General features: G+C 35.5%; 2 protein-coding genes across 2 annotated transcripts; one reads left to right on the forward strand and one right to left on the reverse strand.

The window, feature by feature from the left end:
- The first annotated feature begins 10,295 nt into the window (after positions 1-10,295).
- On the forward strand, positions 10,296-10,817 carry LOC139139463 (vimentin-type intermediate filament-associated coiled-coil protein-like). Its single transcript, XM_070708377.1, has one exon. The coding sequence runs from the start codon at positions 10,296-10,298 to the stop codon at positions 10,815-10,817; it is 522 nt and encodes a 173-aa protein (XP_070564478.1).
- A 5,564-nt stretch (positions 10,818-16,381) lies between these two features.
- On the reverse strand, positions 16,382-25,262 carry LOC139138179 (ribitol-5-phosphate transferase FKTN-like). Its single transcript, XM_070706434.1, has 7 exons — positions 24,881-25,262; positions 23,455-23,646; positions 21,666-21,946; positions 20,153-20,415; positions 18,896-19,029; positions 17,318-17,442; positions 16,382-16,679 (listed from the first exon to the last, which is right to left on the reverse strand). The coding sequence occupies exons 1-7, from the start codon at positions 24,995-24,997 to the stop codon at positions 16,466-16,468; spliced, it is 1,326 nt and encodes a 441-aa protein (XP_070562535.1). The 5' UTR covers positions 24,998-25,262; the 3' UTR covers positions 16,382-16,465.
- Between the last annotated feature and the right edge of the window lie 1,173 nt (positions 25,263-26,435).

Consider the following 26,435-nt stretch of genomic DNA (forward strand, 5'->3'; position numbering starts at 1 on the left):
ACCATCTTCAAGGAAGATATTTAATTGTAGTTTTATTTTACCTTACCTTTGTTACTGCTCTATTGTTTGGGGTTCAACATCAAATACTAATTTACAGATTTTAGAGCGTCTACAAAGACGTGCAATTCGTATTATTCTTGATACTGATTCCAGTGTGCCAACCGAGGATCTTTATCATAGATTAAGATGGTTACCACTCGCTTTTAAAATTCAATTAAACAGGCTGGTCCTAGTTTTTAAAGCTAAGAAAAAGCTCGCACCAAGCAATATTAATGAACTTTTTAACGAATACCGTCCCTCGAGAAACTTACGATCTGCAAATAAGCATCTTTTAGACATTCCAAGAGCCAGCCTGAGGACAGAGTTTTTCAGAAAGTCATTTCAAATAACAGGTGCAATTGAATTAAATAATTTACCTTTTTATCTTAGGGAGCTGGAAGATTTTAATGATTTTAAAAAGGCTTGCCATAATTATTTATTAACGAAGTACATCGAAACGTGTAAATGCTGTTTTCTCACGCACTGTATCATTTCTTGAGTGATTTGTACTGTGTCTCTTTTAATGTTTGATTGTAGTTTGTGTTTCATGTCTTTTTGTGTCTCGACCTCCATGAAAAGAGGTTTTCGTAACCTATGGAGTTATCGAGATTAATAAATAAAGTTTAAATAAATAAATAGAATTTCGTAAAAGATCTTACAAGTCTCCTTTCCGAGAAGCCCTGTCTCACTAACTTAAACGCTAATAAGGCATGTCTTCTCGAAAATCATCATATGACTCGCAAGCTCTACAGGATCTGAGGAGCTGTGAAACACCATACGCTGGAGCAGATGGAATGTTGCTTGAAAAGGAGGGAATGTTGATAATTTGAAAATAAAAATCATCCCTCTTGTCATATAGCTTGGTGTACAGAGCATGGTGTCTTATTTGTATAAACAGATCAAGGTATGAAGCTAAATTCGCACTTTCTGTTTTTTCTGATCTCTAACTCATCTGGATAGATATGTCAGATAATTTGATATTTTTTTTATTTTTGATGGTTATCAAAATACTGGTCAATAGATGTGATAAACGTTTTGTTGTACACTTGCTGGCACCTGCTATGAACCGTTGTTTATAAGCCTTAGGGTTCTTATGGATCTTGGGAATCCAGTACAGGTGTGACAGTACATTGTCATCACTGGCTAGGGATATGCCAAACTCTCTCAACACAGATGCATGATTAAGCAAAATATCTTCTTCGCATAAGGTCGAAAGAGAGAATGTGTTATTTCTCTCATCTGAAAGAAGTTTCAATTCATTCACTAAACATAAGCACTGAATATAATAGGTATTGATACAGACCTAAATAGGCAGTTCGCATCGAACTTTATTTATCATGAGAACAAAAAAGAACACCGATAAAATTGTGACAATTGAGGGTAAGATATGTCTTGAATTATTTAGACCTGCTAACTGCCTGTTGCAAGTGCTCGGCTGTTTGTTACCCTGGCGGGTCACGCTGCAGGCGGAGAAGCCAATAGCCGAGGAGTTCCGGATAGACACGTTCTATACATTAGCCATCTAGACACCGTGGGTATGGAGGGACGGTGATCTAGATTATATCTTCTCGATATGATTGCGCCCTCACTACACTACTCACAGTGATGATTTCTTTTTAGGTTATAGTAATACCAATATAAGTATGCATTGTACCTAGGCAATGTCAACAAATCACACCATGCATTCGAATATGATTTTTTTTATTTCAAATTGCGTTTCTCATGACATCGAATCAATTTTTCGTTCGAGTTTGTAAGAGTGTTTGTTCAATATAATCCCAATGGGCACAATAGGGGTGCCAAAAAGACGATGTCACAAAGTTTCTGTTGACTCCTGGTAAAAGTTACAAACATCATAAAATGGTGCATTGACGCTGTAAACTTTGCACTGTGCACACACAATTCATAGAAATATAATTAAATGATAAAACGTGAACTGCCCTGTACAATCTCTCTGTTTTCTGAGAAGAAAATTGGTGCCTGGGTGTCACAGACACAGAATAAGAACGGACGGTTCTTGGGTATCATAAATTGCTTCTTGTGTGACATATGATCTCGATCGCAGGGAATACTACTAGCATATCAAATCAAGTTCAAGATGAAGTCGAAGGAACAAACAACGATTACAAGGTGCAACCATAAACAAGTTGTACAACAAAAAGTGGTACAACAAAAAGAGAAAGACAGGAAAGAAAAAATGGCACGAAAATGAAATCGTATTAGGGACCGGTCAGTTTCTTCGGCCGGGGGTGGATTCATGGGGGGATCACCCTGTTTTTGACTTTGGTGACAGGGGGTCACGAAGTTTTTGAAATGACCAATAGAGGTCAGTGTGGTGTGTCAGTGTGTGTGCCTAAATGCATCGTGCCAGCCTCAAATTTCACCATTTAGTCGCATTTTTCGGTACACCCTTAGGGCGCGTAACTTTAATAATAATAATAATAATTAATAAAGTATTATATAGAAATAATAACACGAATAATAATAGGTTCAATTTCCGTGAAAATTTCACCATAAGGGTATTTTGGGTCGAAAAGACCAAATATGATATCAATTTCACTGCCCCATGTTTCCATGGTAACCATTTTAGGTGTTGAAAATTTCAGTTTTTCTAATATCCCATGAAAGGTTACTTTGATTGATATGAAAATTATCTAGTGGGGGAGTTCGGGTCAGAGAACACAAATGCCAGACTTATTTTAATGTTTCGAGTAGCCATAGTAACTATTTTGGGATTGAAAATATTACTTTTTCCCTAATTCCTATTAAAGAACTATTAATTGATGTAAACAATTGATAATAAGGGGTTTTCTGGTGAGCACACCAAAAAAATCACACTCATTTTAATGTGAGATGTTTCCATGGCAACCATTCGGGAGTAACAACACCTTTTTTTCAGAAGTCCCACAGCTTCAATGAATTTTTTTTAGATTTCTATATAATACTTATAGCCCCTAAACTTGTAATAATAATAATAATAATAGTAATAATAAGACATTTTTCAGAGCCCCCTCCACGTGCGACACTTTAATATATCAGACATAAATATGTCAGAGATATCTGTATGTTTTAAATTTTTCGGCAAGCCCTTCGGGCGCTTCACTTTAAACTATAAAACATACAGGCCTTTGATGCTTACCTCCCCGTTTCGATGTCTGGTATGCACACATTGTGAAACAGGGAGGTATTAGCAGCAAAGGCCTGTAATTTTCAGCATGCTCTTCAGCCGCATGACTTTCTATATTAGAGATATCTGGATGTTTAATATTTTTTTAGTGAACCCTTCGGGCGCAGTACTTTAATTTATCAGAGATATGTGTCAGAAATATCTTCATGTCTGTAAATTCAAAGGCTGTTTTCCAAAGTGTACTAATCATTATGCAAGCTGAAATTCATATGAAAAGCATGACACGTTCCTGGTACTTTTCTGTTTTCTCTATGAGAATTCAGAATTAGAAAGCAACATTTTTCTTACAACGGTTCTGAATATCTGGTTATGCATAAAAAGTGTGGAATACATTCACAGCTCATTCAAAATACTGTATGCAAACTTTAGAATTGACACTTTTAAGTTCCTATCTTACAACTGACATGACAAGAAAAACACAGAATGACTGAATGTTTAAAATATACCCCAAAAATTATATATATATATATTATATATATATATATATATATATATATATATATATATATATATATATATATATATATATATATATATATATATATATATATATAATGTTGAATTTATATTCCACCTTTGCTTTACCTTTGTCGTGTGCAGGGGGCCACCCTGTTTTCGAAAGTTGGAATAGGGAGGGTCAGCCACTTTTTGACGTTGGCAAAAAATAATCCACCTACCCGGCCGAAGAAACTGACCGGTCCCTTAGTATTGGAAAAAATGACAAATAGCACAGTTAATCATTATACATATATTATATGAATTATCAGTAAAGTATAGCGAATATTTCATACAAATTTGTATGTAATGTACACAGATTATAAGCCCGACTATGCCTTTCTATGCATTTAACGAAAGATCTTTTCAACATCATGCATGAGAGTTGCACTGTGGCCAGGGAAACGAGAAGGGTATTGCAACCCACCTCCGAGCTCAGACAATTATCTCCATCCTGTGGCGGAGCAGGTCGGAAAATTTGCATATGCGAAGTAGACATTAGCAATATAGCGATCAACTATGTGCGACCAATCGCCATCGTAATCACGATTAATCACGATTTAATCACGGGGCGGGGGGTTCCAGGCAAACAAGCAAAAATAAACAAACAAACAAACATACAGTATCATAATACATAAATAGATAAACACACAGACAACCATAAAAAAATAAACAAACAAACAAACATACAGTATCATAAAACATTGAATAAATAAATATACAAACAAATAAACAAACAAATGTATACACATGCACATTATATATATATATATATATATATATATATATATATATATATATATATTATGTGTGTGTGTGTGTGTGTGTGTGTGTGTGTGTGTGTGTGTGTGTGTGTGTGTGTGCGTGAGTGTAAGAAACAACAGCATATTGAAAAAAGATTGAAATGATTGACTGAACAGATCATGCAACATATCCAACATGCAACGGCAGTACCACTATTCACTATACTTCCTAAAGGGATGTTATTTGTTTGTATATGTATTTATGCAACGTACTGATATTGTATGTTTGTTTGTTTGTTTGTCTTTGTGTTAATTATTTATTAATGTATTTGAATGCTTGTTTGTATTCTTATTTTTTGCTTGTTTATTTATTTATTTGTTGTTTTTGCCTGCCGCCCCCGTGATTTAATAAGACCATTACAGCGGAGCTGTGAAATTTTCATTAAAAAACAGATGATCAAATACTTCAATAGACTTAATAATAGTGAACACTGTCTGTTAAAGGAAGCATTCCTTGTTAACAAAACTCTGAAAAGCAAGTGGTATTGTAAGATTGAGTCAATCTGTACTAATATCGGGGAAATGCAACTTGTTTATTCCGATCACATTATCACTAGGTCTGAATCGACCAAAATTTATGGCAAACTTAAAGGCACATACGATGAATTGTGGGAAAGAGAAATTCAAGATGATAAAAGAACGAATAAAGATGCAAAAAATAAATTGAGAACATATAGAATATTTAAACAAAGTATCGAGCTTGAAAATTACATTACTACTATCAATAATATTGATCTCCGAGACAGTCTTGTCAAATTTAAATTAAGTAACCATTCATTAAAAATTGAAACAGGACGCCACAATAAAATTCCGGTACATGAAAGAATCTGCGAAGTTTGCGATAGTAAATATGTAGAAGATAACATTTCATCATTTCTTGCAAATTTTACACCAGCCAAAGAAATCTCTTGTTTGCTGCAGCTGCAAAATATAACACCACATTTTATGATATACCTAACAAATTTGAATTCATAATGAAAAATACTAGCATATCAATTCCTCTAGCACTGCAGTACATATCTACATGTATGAAATTGAGAATGGAACGCCTATCAGAAATGTAATCATTATTTGATTTTCTCGCAATCTTGATAGATTAATCATGCTATTGTTTTGGGATTTTTTGTATGGATTTATTTCTTTTTTCTCATTATTACTTTGAAACACTGTTTCGGTTTCGTTTGAGCAACTCCCTCATTTGTTTTTGTAACGCTTTTCTTCCCTTCAAAGGGAAGTTATGTGTTTAATAATAAAGATATTCTACTTTATATGTGGCCAATTATGACATAAAATTCCTAGTGTTATTCCCTCAATGCCAAAGTCTTCAAGCACATATTCGTCTCCAAATAACTTTTTAAAAAATTGTTTTCAGTTATCACTGAACATGCTGAGTGTACCTGGTAGGTCTCTTTGGTTTGGATTAAGGTCATGACCTCAGACGCGGTCTATAAACTTGTCTGAGTGAAAAAATACTTTACTGAATTATAAACGCGATCATTTCATCGCAACGGGTAAACCGAATTCAAAAGCCTGCCTACGTGTGATCAAATGAATATTTTGAAAACAACCATTTATTTTTTTACTTCAGTTCAAGCGCATTTGTCTATTTGTCTCTTGGTAGAAATGCATGGCACTCAATGATTTGTTATTACATGTAATTGTATATGTGAGAAATTTTCAAAATAATTCCTGATACTATTCAATAATCTAGTCAGAAGAAATTCCCAGGGCGGCTAGTAGTTTGGTACAGACTCATGAGAATTCATTCATTGAACGTGTTGAAATACCTTTCAAAATATATTTACAAGGATAGACTTAGCTTTTATATCAATCGATATAAAATGTCGCTAAGGTTATGATTAAGTGTATATAGCAATTAATAGTGGAAGGAATAGTTAGTAATTCAATACCGAATTTAGATTATGTCCTAGTGTTTTTATGATTTAGTTTGCGAGTATCATAATACTCATTTTTTTGGCTTTGATTTATTTTGTATTCAATTTGATTGTGCTAATTTTTGAAGATTGTCTGTGTGTCTCTGTCTACTAGATTATAAATTTTTCTCAGGGTCTGAAATTTAGGTTCAAATCATTAATCCTTCTTTGCATTTGGCCAATTATGACACAACATTTCCAGTGATATTCACTCAATAACAAAGTCTTCAAGCACATATTCGTCTCAAAATAACTTTTTGGAAATTGTTATCAGTTATCACTGAACATGCTGAGTGTACCTGGTAGGTCTCTTTGGGTTTGATAAAGGTCATGACCTCAGACGCGGTCTACAAACGTGTGTCCTGAGTGAAAAAATACTTTACTGAATTATAAACGCGATCATTTCAGCGCAACGGGTAAACCAAATTCAAGAGCCTGCCTACGTATGGTTAAATGAATACTCTGAAAATAACTTTTTCTTTTTTTACTTCAGTTCAAGCACATTTGTCTATTTGTCTCTTGGTAGAATTAATTGAACTCAGTCAATTCTAAACCAATAATTGCACATGTGAGAAATTTTGAAAATAATTCCTGATAATATTCAATAATCTAGTCAGAAGAAATTCCAGACCCAGTCAGAATTCATTCATTGAATGTGCTGAAATACCGTTCAAAATATATTTACATTGATAAAGCTTGACATTAACCGATAAAAAATGTCAATTTGATTATGATTAATATTTTGTAACTATATAACAATTAATAGTGGAAGTAATAGATAATAAATTTAATACTGAAATTAGGGTACGCCCAAGTGTTTTTATGATTTAGTTTGCGAATAGGTTTATCATAATACTCAATTTTTTTTGGCTTTGATTTCTTTTGAATTCCATTTGATTGTGCTACTTTTTGAAGATTGTCTGGATTTGTTTAATGTGTCTCTGTCTACTAGGTTATAAAATTTTCCTCAGGATGTGAAATTTAGCTTAAAATAATTAATTCAGAACACTAGACCTGTGACATTAAAGATTCGCTATATATTTCTGGAGAGTTTCAAACACAGGCCGCAATTCTGGGACATACGAAAAACGTGAAGTAATTCTGGGACATTTCAAAGAATATGCAGTAAGTAAATCTGTGACATTCCAAAAACGTGCAGTAATTCAGCTGCAGGGACATCCGCAGACATATAGTTATTGTGGACATTTGAATATGCGTATTATGCGTAGGGTATTTTTGGGATTGCCAGCATACTCTACTGGTGTAAGACATTAATTTCTCTTGGTATAAACGAAGAACGATTAAGCACTTAACAAACTGCACGGTCAAGATTTTCACGGGTTCTTTTGTACTGTAAGGATAATTTTGCCATTTTGTCTTGAAAGCTAGCCTCATGACATTAAAACGATTTCTTATTCAGAGTCTGTGAAAGTTTCAAGAAGTGACAATATTTGATTTAATATGATGATGTTCTGATACTGCGCCATTCTTTCAGGTCATTATTTTATCACAAAATGATAAAGTTGACCGACTACTTTATCCCTTGATGAGTTCAACACGGTAGCTCATTACAGACTAACAGTGACAGCAGTGTGTGGTCAAGTGATCAGGGGTTCCAGTTAAAGATAGGAGCCTGAGACCGTTCATAAAAAATATATTTCTTATTGGAAACACATATATCATAAAAACGTGAAGATACCGGTTCGAACATATTGATCACATTCGTGCAGGTCCCGGCCCGTTGGGCACTACTGAGTGCGGTGGTTTCAATCGGGTTCGAACATCACAACGTACGGCACCCAGTCGGCTAGCGGAGAAGCCACAGACAAAACCGCTCGGCCAAATCCCAAATCTCAAAATAGTTGGTTCAATAACTGAGCTAAGTTGAAGCCTCAGGCACAGTCATGCTGTGGTTTGAGGGACTGTGCTTTAGGTTAAATTGGAACCTTTTCTTTTTAAGCGTCTGCGAAAGCCAAAAAGTTCCTTCTTTACAACATGAATAAGCGCCCATTTCGCAGTTGGTAGGCAGCTTTTTTAAAACTTTCCAAACGCCGAGCCGATATCAAATTAGTCATCCTTTCATGTTTTGAACCACAATATTGTCCTGAAAGAAACAGGGAGCCATAGTACGTTTTGGCCTATAAACGTCTTTTCAAGTAACCATGTACCTGTACACTTTAAGTGAATATCTAACCGCTAGCCATTCAAGCTATTCTTGGTTTTTTTCTTTTTGCCAGGAAGGGGGGGGGGGGGGGTTACAGGAAAACTAAATCTTGTAGAACGGAAAGCATAAAAAAACCAAGGCCACCGAAAATTGACGGTTTCATTATCGAACCTTGGAAATACATGTATTTGTACTGGAATAACTTGAGACGCTCCTGTAGTACCTTGGACGAAAACGACAATTATCCGCACTGTTTGAAATTTTGCTCTACTGTTTTAAATTCCTCTCTATTGTGTTTGAAATTTCTCTCCCCCGTTTAAAATTTCTGTCTATTATTTTCTTTAATGTAATCTGTCATGTTCACAATTGCTATGCCTCTTCCTTTATCGAAGGGCTTTATTGTGATTTGTTTATTTTTGGACAGATTATTCAGAGCAGGTTTTTCTGCTCGAGTCATGTTGTTTCTGATGTGGGTTTCAAACGGAATTTCTGCTATCTCAATTTTAGCCGCTTAGAGATACTTTTCAAGCTTAGGGTTATCCGTATCACAATTAAAATAACATTTGAACAGTAGAGAATTCTTAACGGTAAAGCGAAATTTCAAATTGTAGAGAAATTTAAACAGTAGAGAGAAATGTTTTAATTTATTCTCAACAGTAGAGAGAAATTTCAAACAGTAGAGAGAAATTTCAAACAGTAATCTTAGGGGAATTTAAAACTGTAGAGAGAAATTGTATACAGAAATTATATACAATTGTCATTTTCGTCCACGGTCTAAGTGGATTAAATAAGACAGTATCAGTCTTAGTTTGAACTTTTCACGGTGATTTTATTTTAGAAAAAGTGGAGCGATCCCACGTGAGTGTTTCCGTTCAATGAGTAAAACACATGCATTGCATGTCGTCAACCCGTGACAGAACTATCATTTGTTGGAGCACCATTGACAACCCATAAATCTGGTTGTCGTTGTTGTTGTTGTTTGTATTGTTATTTATGTTTATTAGTCGTGTTGTTGTTGTTGTTGTTGTTGTTGTTGACCAATAAAATTAAACGAAGATAACTGTTATGTTGTGGTTGTTTCAAACGTAATGAAGATGTCATAAGAAACGTTACATGGACACTATCATTCTTTGACCCGATGTATAAACTTTATGCCAACAGTTACATCGTCCACGGATTAGCACAATTAGTTGTGTTGACTAATTTAATTAATTACAAGATGTGTATATGAGAGATAAACGTCCTTGTAATGGGTGTAAAATAAAAAAAGAGTCAAGAGGCTAGTATAGGTTATATAATCATTTATTTCATTTACTCCGATCAGTCAGAGCATGAAGAAAAGGAGAGGAGCTGACAGAGAAAACAGTGGGAAAAACTCAATACGTCTGGGTCGCCTGTGTAATCTTTATGATACGGTCCCGGGCATGTAGTGCAACGGTGCAGCAGCACACTGCACTGGTGCATGGTGTTCGTGTGTCCATGATGTTTGTCCAACTTGAGAAAGTGCGCCACCCACGTCACACACCAAATAACCTTTAACCCAGCCGCTGATGACGTGTGTGTCTTCTTCCGCATGTTGCAAATTTTAACAACATCCACTTCAGCGTCTGCTACTCCTATAGGCGTGCGTTCTCTATATAGTTCAGTGCAGCCTATGTACATCACCGGTCAAAATGAACTTCAAAAATTTCTCTCCGTCTCGATCGAGTATACGAGAAGCGAACGACCACTTGCAGGCTCTTTATAAACGAGTAAGTGATCTGGAACAAACAGTGAAGGACCAAGCGGAGTCTATGATAAAGAAAGATGAACAGATGCAGACTGCTCTCAAACAGGTTTCTTTGCAGAAAGACAAGGAAATTACCGAATTGAGAAGAACTTTGGAGTCATCGGAAGCACATGTTCAGAGACTGCTGGCTTCGCAAAGAGAGAAGGACGCACAGATAGCTAATTTGCAACACAAATGCCAACTTCTCGAGGATATATGCCAATCAAAACCAATGTTGGAAAACTTACTGGCAACCATTGAGAAAGCCGAAAATTTCAAGACAAGCGTGTCGCCGAACATTTCTCCAGATCGTTCGCTATCCAACTCGCCGGACGAACAAACAAGTGACATTGTTCAAAGTAACATAAGGCATTTTTCGATATCAGATTCAGATCCTGATCCCAGTGATGGCGGCAAATCTAGCTGAAATTTCAGTGACCGCCCACTCAAACAGCTCACGGTAGTTCTTCCCCGTTGATAGTGTTATGTCATTGTAGCGCGCTAGCGCGAAGCAACTACATGTTAGTATTGTTACTCCGTTCAGGAAGACTTCTGCCCCCAACCCCTTTACATTTTGGGACTGAGGTCAAGCTATATTCCTGACGGTTTATAATTTTTCAGGGGTTCACTTTTTTAAAACTGTAATACTAAAAACACTCACTCCAGAAAGGCAGTAATACCAAGGCAATATCAAGTTCGGATGAAATATCTGGTCATATTTGAGTAGAGGTTACGTACGAAGTTTACTCAGTTCATCACATTTGCGCACTGGACACATTTATGCTCTACGTCCACTAACCGAGGGAAGGTACTGACGGTATGTTTGGGAGACAGTTTGGACAAAAGACGACCTGAAGTGTACTCTACTGGATTAGGAAGATAATTCTTTAAAATATGAAAGCATCAAATCTGATGAAAAATCACATAGTTGATGCAGACAATGAAAAGTATGTTAGCATTTGTAACATGTAACTGGAAAATCCTGTTTGCACGGAATTTCCTTCATAACAGTTTCTGAAATGGGATACAATTGCAAAAGATGCAAAGTCCGTCTTGTTGTAATGTGCATTTTTTCCCTAGTTTATGTCATATTTTGTGGGGGTATGTCCCGCCTACTTTTATGAGATAAGGATCATAATTATTACAGAAACAAAGTGAAGACAACGATATCTGAAGCGATTACAATTGTTAGTTCACTTTGGGAAATTACAATACATTATGACAATGTTCTGCAAGTGAAATTCTTGTGAACTACAGGATATGTAAAACAAGAAAACATTTGACAAATTTAGTTTATTCCAGAATTTTTAGAAGATTCTTATTCTGTAGTATAGTGGATATCGTTTTCTGAAGAAGACCTAAAGGCAGTATGCGCGTCGAAATTGAATGACTTCAACTTTTGCCCAAACTTTCTGTAACAAAACTTTTGAACTATTCCCTTTCAAAATAAGGGATGTAAATCAGGGGTCATGCTGCAAACTTTGGTACCAGAGAAACCTGTACCCATGAATTTTACTGATACTTGAAAATCAAAATGGCCACCATCCTTGCGTTACTTGGAGACTGTTGGGAAAAAATTTGATTTTTTATTTTCACAAAGATAAGCTGGTGAAAACTTTATGTACTTCATGAGTCCCCTGTGGTGGACCAAAAAAGGAATGTGAAAGTTTGAAAGTCCAAGGCACATTCTACCTCAATCAAGGCTCATACTGCTTGACCAATTGTGAGTTAGGGAAGACGTGTCCAACAAAATGTCAGTTCTGGTAAAATACACATATACAAGAGCTTTGTCACAAATTTTAATGGGAGATTCATAAACTTGTAGCACTGATCCATATGTCAGCTAGCTAGGTCCCATAGATCAGAATGTTAAACTAATGGAAAGATTGGCATTGTTCTTCCTCAGAGTTTCCTGTTGGCTGTCAACATTGCTGTAGATGGATAGAAATTATTATCCATTGCAATTTTGCAAATTCATAATAACTTTTCTCCTTTTTGTTAGTTTTTTCTTGTGAAAAATTTTGAATGATTATGATAATCTTGATCCAAAGGAAATAATGTTATGTCCATTTCAATGACAGCTCTTCCAAAATATTGATCTCAACTTGAAACTGGAGTGTCTTTTTCATCACATTTATGGGTTCTATGTTCCAGTTAGACAAAATATCAGGCATATTGTGGACATGACGATATGAATACTACACTAATGAGCAAGTACTGTAGTGTTTTAGTTACACTGTACAATGATAGTAGGGTTATTACTGTCATTTGAAGAATTATAAAACTTATAATTTATTCCATTATTTTATTGCAAATGTTAATTTTTGTACAATTTAACATCATTCCAAGCAATTAATAGTGTTTTTTTTGTTGAGAATGTATCATGATCAGAGGACATGTTTTTTTCAAATTTTGTTGATGACACGTATGCAGATCGTGACAGCTGTTCCTGGATTAAAACTACATATAGATTTCAAAAAACGATGAACAGAAAGACAAACACAGATCGTCCAACTGAGCGGCAACATATTGCAAGCCATATATTGAAATATTTGATTTTACGGCTACAACCTTTGACCCATGCCTACTGTGAACATTCAATGCTGCATTATGGGAACAGGATGTCATATCATGTGACTCAATGAAATCACATGAACACATCCAGTCATACCTGTCATGAATGGTCACCTCGAACATGAATGGAAGTGTCATCTTTGTGGAGCTTAACTTTGTATAATATACACCTTGAAATATTGACAAAGTTGCCAACATTTTATACAGTCAAATCATGATATATTTGCAGATTTTTACACATTTTGTTTTTCAGTTATCATCTGGTAAAGGGAGGTTTCAGAATTCCAGACCGCAGTCATGATTTAGATTGTTGATGTATGCACTTGAGAATCTGATCTTTGACAATTGTCATTTGGAAACATTGTACTGAATCTTACCTCTTGATCTTCAGAAAAAGTGATGTACTTCAAATCCAAAGGTAAAAGAAAGTCACTATCTATTAATATGAGGCTTTATGTATGTTTTATATGAAAATTTATTCACATTATCTGCCCGTCTGAAGGTTCATGTTTTTCTTCCATCGCCAGAGCTCTATCTTATGGCATTGTGTGTAAACCTACAGGGATATTTGATTCTTAAACATTATCTATTTTTGTTACATACAAAAATTTAGACTGCTGAGGTGATGCAGTTCTACAGTTAGAACAATATAATTAACTGGCAACTTGAACAGTAAACCACAAAAAAAAAGTCAAAAGAGAAAGACTTTGTCCTCCATTGTTTGTAACGATCACAATTATGTAGAAATCAATGGATATTCTTTACGATTTTCCAGAGTCATGCAAGACAATGTTGTCATGAAATGAACATTATATTGACATTCTCAGATGTACACATGACATTCGTGTGCCAATGAACTTCTATCACATGATTTTGGATGTAAAGTCTGTCAATCAGTAAAGAAGTTATCTATCACGATTATGCAACTTACAAGGTCATTGCTAACCCAGTATTGTTAAGGGTCATTGCCAGGTATGGGGCCATTGTAACTTTGTAGGATAGGAAATCAGCCTATAGTATATTGCTGGCTGAAACTATGGAATATACTGTGAGGTAACTATGTGATAATCATTTTACAGACCTCCGTGCAATAATTTAAATTACTTAAAGAGTACACGCACCAAGTGACAAATAGATACTTTGTATTCTTATCCTTGAGATCAGCTTGAAATCATTTGTCTCAAAAAAAGAAATTTCGTTGTTAAATTCTAAAAGATTGTCATGAGAAGTTGTACATCTTTGCTGTTTTGTTATTTCAATGTGTAACTGATGAAGGAAATTGTAATTGCTCCAGTGAAATTCAGTCACTCCCTCTTCATTTTCAAATTTATCCTGGATGTATTTAACTGCCAGAGATTGTAATTTGAACTTTTTACCCAAGGGTACAATGATTCATGCATTCCAGTCTATTTGTATATATTGCAGCAACAGCCTGCACTGCATCATACGGTTAAAAACTTGACATTGACAGCTGAGATGCAGCTGTCTTTGGTCTTCCAATAGTGAGACCTGTGTATAAAGGACACCCTATGGTTCAGCAAATGTCGATTTCAGAAAGATGTTCTTAATCCACCGGTAGAATTTTGTTCAACCATAGTGTTTAGAGTCTATCATTCAACTTGTTGCTCTCAGCTTGCAAAATCTTTCAGAAATAGCGTCTGTTTTTTTAAGGTGTCTATAATTTAGAGGTGTTCATGAAGACACCTCTTCAGTGTATTTGTTGATTTCTCAAATCTTTGTGATATTTTCTGCACACAGGGTATTTTTACGTTGTTGATATTTGTATACATTTATGCACCTTACATGTTATCATGTACCCATTGTCTTGACACTTTTTATTGGTTGTGTAGCCACCAATGTCTTGCAGTGCATTGCCAAGTTTGGAGATCATCAGGTTGCAAAACGGAACCACTGAACAAGTTATCAAATTTGTTTTTCAAAGCTTTTTCTTCCAAACCATCTTCTAAATTTTTCCTGAAATGTCTTAAGATTTTGTTTGTTTTTTCAGTTTTGTTTGTTTTTTGCTGTTGTTGTTGTTTTTTTGTTTGTTTTTTTTTTGGGGGGGGGGGGGTTTCAGGAAGAAAACAGCTGTCCTTTCTACCATGGAGGCAGGTGTCTGGGCAGTGTGGTTAGCACCACACTGCCATGTTGTGGTTGAATATAAATGCCTAACTCTGCATCATTTAGGACTCATGTATTATGCATATGTACCTGATGATAATGTTGCCTAATTTGACAGTGCAGTACATGTTAAAATGAAGGTTACACTTGTGTGTTTGGAATCTGTTCAGGGTATCATCTTGTGGCATTTCAGTTGTGTGTAAGATGCATATTTTGTCCTGAAAAAGACATGTTTGAGGTAAAATGCATTCCATTCTAAAATTTTTACGATTCTTTTCTGTTTTTCCACATGTGGGGGCTCATTTTAAAGCTCTTGGAATAAGAAAAATTTTCACTGTCGTAGTATTTTTAAAATTGTATTTTTCACCTTATAGAGTTAACACAGCAATGGCGCCCATTTTGCAATATTTGTAAATGTTTGGCACTTTTTTCTTCCTGCACCAAACTTTGTACGGTGACCCCTGATTTTTCTTTATTTGGTAAGAGAGTGGGTGAAGGTTTTGTGAAGGAAAGTTGGAGCAAAATTAAAGTCATTCACTTTTAAGGTGATACTACCTTAAACAGAGAGATGTACTTTGCTCATCTTCAAATGTCTAAATGTGTGTTTTTATTCTGAATTATGTTGATCGATTTTCAAGGTATCAGAAGAGACTGTTGGACAATGATATTATTTCACTCTAATCACTCATGAATTAAGTTGTTCTTAGTTAGGGATAGAGTAGGTACCTAGCACGAGGTCCCTAGGTGAATGCTTTGTAATTTTCATCTAAAGATTTCTCTCCATTGATTTCCACTAGTGCCATTTCTGTACTTAGAAGATCAAATGATGAGAAAAGTACTACGGAAGTAGATTTCATCTTAGCAAATTGACGACAGCTGAAGCCTGCTTGAATTTCATTGAATAGTACTAATGTATTAGGTCTTTTTGTTAGCCAGAGAGAAGTTTTCAAACTATTTTCATTTTAAGGAAAGATACTGATGTGTTCTCTAATGTGGTGCCTTAACATGAAATGGGAATAAAATGCTATTTTCAATTATCTGTAACATGTGAAGTTGTCATTTTTTTTAATACTTTCTAAAAACACATTTTCTGAAGAAAGTGCGTCAATGTTTGACAGAAAGCTGTCATAAGGATCAGAACTGTTTCCTGTGATTGTATGTTTGATCTGATGGTCTTAAGTTGTGTTCAGCTGGAATCAATGATTAACAATTTGTCTCTCTCTCTCTCTCTCTCTCTCTCTCTCTCTCTCTCACACACACACACACACACTATTATATTGCCCCAAAACTGGTCTTGTTGTATAAAATTGGTTATTTAATGTTCAATGATAAATTACGCATAACAAAGTATAATGTTTATAAAATTAAAAATTTATGGAATTAAAAGACTTGAATGACTCTTGGCCGTTCCTCTTCTGGCCAGAACCCATTTTCCTTGACATTTGCCGGGCTGCTTTTCCAGTCCCAGTCACGAACCCTCTTATTCCAGTCTTTTCCATAATTTGCTTCAATGTAGGAATGCGTTTCACAGGGAACCCTGACTTTTAATCCTACAAACTCTGTCCAGCAGAGAGTGAATTTAGGAAAGTTATATCTGTGAAAGAATGTGGAGAAAATTCAAATTGAATGTAAGATATGTATTGATCATGTGATTTCATATGCTCTCCTCAGAGAATTGAAGAAAAAATTTGTGAAAATGCTATAACAAGAAAAAAGATTTCTGAGCAATAATTGTCAAATACAAGTTGAAGTTTAGCATAATGTGGCTGACAGACAAAAAAAAAAGACAGAAAGTGAACCAAAGAGAAAAGCTATGTTTCTCATTGCATAGGTCTTTAACAATAAGATGAAGCAATGTGTTTTGGGGCGTTTTTTTGGTGCTCACAAGATCCAGCTACAACAGGAGAGAACAAAATACCAGACAGGTGTTCGAATGCAGCAATAACTCTCATATCAGGTTGATTGGCTCACCTAAATTTCTTAAAATTGCTTTGAGTATGCTGTGGATCAATTTTTGAGTTTCAAAGTGTTGCAAATCAAACTACCATAGAGGGCGCACTTATGGACATGCCCTATCTGTTCTGGGCATCAGAGGTTCTGAAGGCTTAGAGATTCTAATGGCCAACTCTATCCCACTGGATGAAAACCAAATCTACAAGTCTCCACTTCTGGACATTTTTGCCTGACAGAGCTTGATAAGAAATAAAAACTGCCTAAGAAAGTAAAACTTACTTAAATTTTTTGCCAGTCTTGGCTTGTGTACCACCATTCCACATTATGTTGTCTTCTTCATAGAAGAAAAAAATGTCAAGTTTGAGATCTCCACTCATAAAAGATAATTCAAAACTGTCTTCCTCCTGCAAGACATGAAATCTTCCCATTATTCACATTGTATGCTAGCCTTTGGTTCAAATAGTAATGGGTGGCAGTGTTTTTGTTAAGGTTCTGGAATGATGGTAAATGATTTGGGAATCCCGGTAACATTGCTGCTGTCCCCTAATCTGATTGCATTGATATACCAAGGGGACCCCAATAAATGACTGGGGAACCCTGTTAACATTTACCGGGTACCATGTTACCGGGTACCAGCCTTAACAAAAAAGACTGGATGGTTATGTCTGTGAAACTGTCATTTCTTGGATGAGTGACCATTGCAATATGAAACATATCCTTTCACAATCAATGAATGCAAATGCCTACTCTATATAAATATTGGTTAAGACTGAAACAAACTGGGATCATGCCAAGCCATTGTACAAAGCAACACTACCCTTGCCATGAACAAGGCACTAAAAGTCAGTCATATTATTACTTCATAGTTTGCTTTTAACCATTTCACCAGCATGGTTTGGCCTAAACCAATGTTATCAATGGTGATTTCAGACCTGTTTACAGAAAATTAGGGTTAACAGGCTGAAAGGCAATGCTCACTGTAAATACAGTCACCTGTAATCTAAATATGCCCACATATGGCCAAACCTTACCAATGAGATGCTTCCCAGACAAACCATTTCTTTCAAAGGTAGGTATCAAGCTAGCAATGAACAACAACATACCTTACCGAAGAGATGCTTAAGGGACAAACCATTCCTTTCAAAGGTAGGTATAAAGCTAGCAATGAACAACAGCATACCTTACCAAAGAGATGCTTAAGGGACAAACCATTCCTTTCAAAGGTAGGTATCAAGCTGGCAATCAACAACAACATACCTTACCAAAGAGATGCTTCAGGGACAAACCATTTCTTTCAAAGGTAGGTATCAAGCTAGCAATCAACAACAACATACCTTATCAAAGAGATGCTTCAGGTCAAACCATTCCTTTCAAAGGTAGGTATCAAGCTAGCAATCAACAACAACATACCTTACCAAAGAGATGCTTCAGGGACAAACCATTCCTTTCAAAGGTAGGTATCAAGCTAGCATGTACAACAACATACCAAAGAGATGCTTCAGGGTCAAACCATTCCTTTCAAAGGTAGGTATCAAGCTAGCATGAACAACAACATACCTTACCAAAGAGATGCTTAAGGGACAAACCATTCCTTTCAAAGGTAGGTATCAAGCTGGCAATCAACAACAACATACCTTACCAAAGAGATGCTTCAGGGACAAACCATTCCTTTCAAAGGTAGGTATCAAGCTAGCATGTACAACAACATACCAAAGAGATGCTTCAGGGTCAAACCATTCCTTTCAAAGGTAGGTATCAAGCTAGCATGTACAACAACATACCTTACCAAAGAGATGCTTCAGGGTCAAACCATTCCTTTCAAAGGTAGGTATCAAGCTAGCATGTACAACAACATACCTTACCAAAGAGATGCTTCAGGGACAAACCATTCCTTTCAAAGGTATGTATTAAGCTAGACTGGTAATCCTTGATCCAGATTCCTAAATCAACATCTTGGCTGTGTGCTATGGTGTTACATTCCCTGTACCAACCTATTATCCAAGATAAACACAGATAAATTAACAGCACTGTTAATGAAATTGGTGTTATCAGAATTTCAAAAATACCACTTTGATCTCTATGTAATAATTATTTATGGTACATGTAGTATTTGCATTGAAAGTGAAAGATCTAAACGTCTGCTCAAACTTTCCTCAGAGACACTGGAGACCATTCTCGTTTACAATCAAGAACAACTTTGTCAAATTGTAATACCAGAGAAAAAAATTATGTAAATGTCAGAATATTTGAAATTCAACACAGCAGCTATGTTTACTCTACCTGGACAAATTAAAATTTCAATTTTAACAAAAACAAGATACTAGGCAAACTTCATTTCCTCTACAAGCTTCAAAACAAATTGATGCAAGCAGCATGATGGCAAAACATAGTGAAAATCCGACCGTATGCATTCAGTCCCTGAGACACTTTCTACAGATGCATGTTGGGATATTGGGGAGGATTACAACCAAAGTCTGATGCTGTTGATTTTTCGTTTGCTGTATTTTTTGTTCTTATTATTTTGCATCTTTTTGCCGTCTCATATGGTAACATCCAATGTCTCTGTATGCTTGCATTATTCCCTCGTATGGTATAATTTCATTTCACAAAGTTATATAATTCTATTTGGCGTCTGCTGTTATTCATTCTATTTTGCCATATGATTTATTCTACCATACGGTAAGAACAACTTATATTTACAATGGAAAATAATGAAACAGAGAGAAATAATGCTCTGTTTAACAAAGGACGCTGAAGCAACACTGATGTATTTGCTGACTTATAGACTTATAAATGCATTGACTTTTTGACGATGAACATCTGTACACTGAAGTTTACCACAATAAACCTACAGAGTTAAAAAAGTTGTGACTATAAACATTATTTTTTGATCAAGTTTGATATTTTCATAATTCCTAACATTTTCACATTCAAAGTGATACAAAATAGTAATATTAGGTTTGTGGATAATCACTGACCTTATACTTTTCTGACAAAGCTCCACATACTTTAAGTTATCTTTCATAGCTCTTAAGATGCAATCAGCAAAAATATACGTTCCTTCAAACTGGAATATTATAATCAAAACAGTGATGATAACATAATATAACATACCCAGGCAAGTTCCGCTGCTTAACCAAAATCTAATGCCAATCTGGTCCAACAGGTCTTTGGCCTTTATTAACAATTTCTTGGCCTTTACTCTGAAGAAAGTAGCCTCCTCTCTGTTGTCATCACCATTCTCTTCCAGGAACCTACTGGCTTCTTGGTAATTACATTCTATGAACTTTGAGTGTAGAAGTTGTCTGAGGAAAGATGAGGTATCCCTTGGCACATGAACTTTGACCCCATCAATGTAGATTGGGGAAATCACCATCCTGAAATTTCAGTTACAAATATCACAAGATACTTTTTTAATCATGCTAAATACCCTTTCTCCCCCCCCTTTCTCTCTCTGTCTCTGTCTCTGTCTCTGTCTCTCTCTCTCATAAACCGACACAGGTACAACACACTACCAGCATTGAATTCTTGCTATTTAATTTGTTATGAACATTCTCTCTTTTAGTCTTTGATTTACAAAAGAACACTTTGTAATGTTGGTGGTAGTACTACTGTTGTAGCAAACATTTTTTGAGATAGCTACAATTGTCTTATTTTTGCATTCGTATGTTGAACTAATGTCAAAATTTCAGTATATTTTCTGCATATGTATACCACAACATACATAGTGCCAAGTTTATGAAAATAATCAAGGTAGACTACGCCTTGGTAAAGATAGTTGAACGCTGAAATTTTTATACTATGGTATTTTTATTATTATTCTGCTTTATTGACACACTTTACCCTAAGGAAAGGGTAAACATCGTCATACATAGAGACTTCAAAGAAGCAATACAATAAGTAGCCAAAAAAGTCAAAATCAGAAATAAATAAATAAATAAATAAAGGTACATACATAAATGGAACACAAACTGGGAAGAATATTTGTTTGTCGTTGTACTTGTTTGTTATATGTGATAATGATTGGAATGTTGGGTGTACTGATTGAATAGTATTGTATAATGTATCTCGTTCTGATTTATAGTATTCACAAATAAAATAGGAAATGGGTCTCATCTTCAATATTATTATGTGTACATCTTTAGCAAATTCTTTCATTGATAGGGGTTTAGATTGGTCTTCCAGTTTCTATGTGGAGTTTATGGTTACTGAGCCTGAATTTTGTAATGTGTCTCTCAGCTGTGGGTTTTTTATTTTTCTATAAGGTATTTTTCAAGTGCTATATCCTTCTGAATATTCTATATGTTCTTAACTTGTTTCCATTTCCATTTGACTTCTGTTCCTGGGGCCCATTTTGAAGCTCTGAGAAAAAATTTCACTTTCTTAGTTTGCAAAAATCAAATATCAATCAGGGTTGGTTGCAATTTTGAATTTCACTTATTGGTAAATGTTGGTTGAATTGTTTTCTTCAGTTTGTATTACCAACATTTGCATGGTGATCCCTAATTTTTTTTCAAGAGTGAGATAAAATTTTGCTTAAGGCACGTTTGAGAAAAAGTTTAAGTCTTTCTGTTTTGAGGTTGTACTGTTTACAACAATTACAGTTTTGAAGAGTACAAACACTTACTTGTCAAAAGCTCCAGCATGTTGACCAATCACAGCCCCTGTAACAGTCATTTGATCTTTCACTTCAATTGAATCGTCAACTTCTATTGGTCCATGCCACCAATAGTTGCTATTTCTTTCATAAAATATGACAAGATGAATTGTGTGCTCATTTTTATAGAATAAATAATGCAGTGGGATATCTTGGTTGTCGTGGATCCTTGAGGAGAGTGGTCTGGGATCCTTCCCTGTGGTGTGTGTCCATGAAAACCCACTCTGTTTCAATGTATTGAAAAACTGATTCTGTGAAGTAAGCATGGCAATACGATGCACAATGTTAGAAATGCACGATGTTATGCCAGTCAATGAAAATACTAGGTTATGCTGTTATAAAGAACAAACAAGTTTAACAAAGATGTAGAAAATTCTAGTTACAGGTGGAAAAATAAAAGAATATGTGGTTACAAGTACTTGTAGTATGTGTGTGCACATTAAGTTTGTGCAAAATGTCCTAATTTGTTACCAAAACTAAATTGTCACAGCTAGCAAATTTTTGCTGACAGTTGGCTCTTTCTGATGGCTGCCAGCTATTTTCTATATCCCTGAGTTAAAAGACACACATACACACTGCATATCTGTACAGACATGACTTTTTAAAAATAGCGTATTAAAGTCATCAATTATTCCAAAGTGTTATGACCATACAATGAAAATAATATTTTTTGTGTCCAGCAATGAACATTATCAATCATTTTTTGACATGTTGCCTTGACTTGTGAAAATTCAAAGGTCACAAACAATTCAAAACCTACAATTTCAGCATAAAACAGTCACAATTAAAATAGCCTATTGAAACCAGCTGTTCCAGTTCATAGGTTTGTCTGCGTTAAGCAAAGTATGTTGAATGTAAACACTATTGCACTATATAGTTGGTCATAAAAAGTTTTGAAGCACCTTCTTTTGTATGTCTTTTAACACATTTTGTTCCAGCATGGAGATCTTGTATCACATATAATACAGATGTACACATCAATATCAGCAAATTTCAGGATAAACATATCAGCATGACCAAAGCTTTGTTCTTACATTCATGCATAAATCATAATCATGCTCTCCATTAAGGCATATCATAGAAAAACCACTGTTTAACCCTTTCACCACCATGGTTCCACCCACCCATTGTTATCAATGGTGATCTTGGACCTGTATGCAGGGAACTGTGGTGTGAAAGGGTTAAGAGGTGAGAAAGTCTGTGCACTCCCTAAATTAAACATTTTATGTAATAAAAAATGGTTACTAGTAAACTGGTCCATGAGTTCTTTTTCAGTGGTGTTGTCAACAGATAAAACTGGCTTGTAAAATGACAACCTGCAATTTAAAGAATGACCTTCTCAATATTTTAAACAGCTCTGGCTTGTAGATTTGTGACTTCTTTAGTCATATGTTGCTTTTTATATAACATGGTTCAAGATTTGCATTACGGGAAAGCTCCATTAACTTAGGAATATCCGACTTCCCTAGAGGATCATTTTCACAGACCTGCCTTTCCTACAATGCACTACAATAGCACCAGCTGGATTAGATAAACATAACAATGGAACATTCACACCTTGGGGATAAAAGTCTCTCTGTCTGTCACCCGAGCTGGTCAGGCAAGGACTCGGGTTTCAAGTACCATGCAAGTTAATGCAGCCTTCCCCTAATGGAAAGCAATTTATTGCTCATGATGGATACCTCAATTTCAAAATAAAACACACCAGTAACAACCACATAAATCAAAAGATGCAATTGATAATTCCACATTTTCTTACTTGCTCCTTCCAATGTTTGTTGATGACTGCAAATGTAGTTTTTTGTTTATTGTGGCACAAATATTTACAATGCTTTGAAGGTTCTCTGGAAGCCTGCTGGCGATTGGATATCTTTTGAAGTATGTCTGGTTCTACAAGGAAAATGGGAATGTTGTGGGATGAAGAGATTTCAACAAATGTCTTTATTGCACTCTGCAAAGAGAAAGAAGATAGACAAAAAACAATTTGTTTTTAGAAGATCAGTGATTCCTCAGATTCCTCAGATTCCTCTGTCTGAATCAACTCTATCAATGACTATTAACTCTTTAGATCGCAGTAAACATCACTAACATCAACATTAAGAATAATATCACATGTACTATTGTAAATTTCAACTGACGCTCAAGTTCAATACTGGGACAATGTTTTTCTTTAACATGCAACAATTGACAACAATTATGACATTTGTTCAGTTGTTGTTGATGTGTTTCTATGGTTTTGAGCATGTCATTTTAGTGATCATCATCATCATCATCATCATCATCATCATCATCATCACCACCACCACCATCATCATCATCATCATCATCATCACATCATCATCATCATCATCATCATCATCATCATCATCATCATCATTCACTTCTTTTTACTGTTTTTTACAACTGGCTTCCTGTGTCTTTTGTGATGAAGTCTGTGGTAAGTTTGAATTAATCTTCAAAATTGGTAAGTGGTTACAAAATGGAATGTAGCCTATCATTTATAAACCTTCAAAACAGCAGGAGGAATTTTTATGCTGAACTATCAAATGTTATAAAATCAAGCTCTTGAACAATATCAACTTTTTTCAAGGCAACTTATTTTTACACTGTGCTTTGACATAAACATGGGTGTGAAGTGAGAGGGAAGGCACATCCATGGTTAACTTTTGCATATCCACATTATAGGAGTTGCAGCCCATTTAAACTTTTTTTGGGGGATTAGTTACCTTTATATTTCTATGGGCCTAAAGCCTGATTGAAATAGATAAACAAACAAATACACATTTCAGCTTATATCCTTGTAGCCGTGGCTTCGCCAAGACGAAATTTCTGAAGGCGGTTCTTGCAAAACGTTTGTCTGCTGCTAATAACATTTATTGTCGAGAGGGAAGAGCTCCCCGGGTAAAGCTGTCTGGGTCTTATCTTGGATGTTACCTCAGGCTCAATGCCGCTGTGGCAAGCGGATATTGATTGTACGATAATGAACTCATGGGAAGCCCAGTAGCATCATAGAAAGTACAGATTCTCAGATAGAGTCTTTAATGACTTAATTGATGATATTAAAACAGGCGCTAGACACGTTCGGGAGACACGTCGATTCGACAGGTATCTCGCGAAGCGACGGGGTTTTGTGCCTGTCATACAACACGTTAAATTCGTTTGTATCTTATGATTAATCCACTTACTTCTTCTGTAAGGTGTCTCTCGTGTCTTTGTCCGGCATTTTTGAAGAAATATATTTGCATACACATAAATATAACACTGATAACGATGAGTACACTAAGAAGACGAGTTCGTTTCATTTCGGTAGATGGGACTTCAAAACAAAGTATGAAGTCGAGGCACTGATTAAAATGCTTGCGTTCGACATTTTACCGGCAAGGAAGAGAATAAAAAAACTACACTAGATATATTGCCGGTAATTCTCCATTCCATGCTTGGGAGTCCACACTGTCAAACGATGATGCTGAGTAAAGTACGTATGGTTGTACGGGAGGGGTAGACACATCTCTGTCCATTCACATCCTGTACGGCGTCGCCATATTTACAGTACCGGCGAACTCGCTTACCAATGACGTTGGGACCGCCTAAGCTTATGTAAAATTGATCAAAACTTCTACAGTTTGTGACGCGTGCGTCGCACTTCAAGAATAATTAAACTTCAGCGGTTTGGTCGCCCAATAGAAAGTGGTAGTGATCGCGAAACTGCTCGGTTACTAACTTATTACGCTTACATATTTAAGTATCTGTTTATTTTTCTTTTCCGCACAGGGAAAAGTCAGGTATCTCTTGATGATGTATGTAATATATTTGTCAGGTATCTTTTTGATGATGTAGGGCCTATGCGATACTCCAATATAAAAGACATTTTCTATATTTTCTATTAACAACCTAATCTGCCTTCGCTTCAATTTTATAAGTTACGAATGGAGCCACAAGCGAGACGAGTAAAAGGAGTGGAGACTTTTGGCAGAAAAATTGTGCCTTTACAGGATATATCACAGATATCATCAAAAAGAAACTTGACTTTTATACTTTTCCCCAGCTATGGTAAAAGCACGCTCAGTGCTAGCTACTACCTCAATGGTAAAACTTGTTCTCCTATGGTTCAATGACTATTCTTCGATAACATTTTTGGGCAGGTCGTCTACCATATCTTTCCAACCCGGGGAATATTCAAAAATACATCAAAATCGTGATGTGTATATCTAACAATTTCTTCCAAATTCGTGACATTGGAAGTATAAAATCACGAAGATCTACAGTATATATATATATATATATATATATATATATATATATATATATATATATATATATATATATATATTGACATATATTAACATGTACAGTTGTAATGAATTTTCAAATTTTCTAGATTGAATACAGTGTGAGCCGTGAATGTATCTAACTTTCTATACAAATCCAGATGTCCACAACCGTTACTGTTTTACATAAATGGATGTCAGAACAGCAGTAAATCAACTGATCAAAAGCTTCAGTGGGTATTTAAACTTTTGCCAGTAATCCAATTACATCTCCTGAGAAGCCATGGCGAGCTATTTATAAGTTGTAGCTAAATCTGGTGTGCACAGAGTCTGAGAGGGCTTTTCCTTTTATCGTTGACTACCTTTTGTTAAATATCATTTTACTCATGAAAACACTATTGAAAACCTGTGACAGGAAGTAAATAGTTGCATCATGAGAACAAAAATATGTAATTTTTTCTTTCTAAAGTAT

Source organism: Ptychodera flava, chromosome 8 (genome assembly GCF_041260155.1).
Source record: "Ptychodera flava strain L36383 chromosome 8, AS_Pfla_20210202, whole genome shotgun sequence".
Classification (NCBI taxonomy): Eukaryota; Metazoa; Hemichordata; class Enteropneusta; family Ptychoderidae; genus Ptychodera; species Ptychodera flava.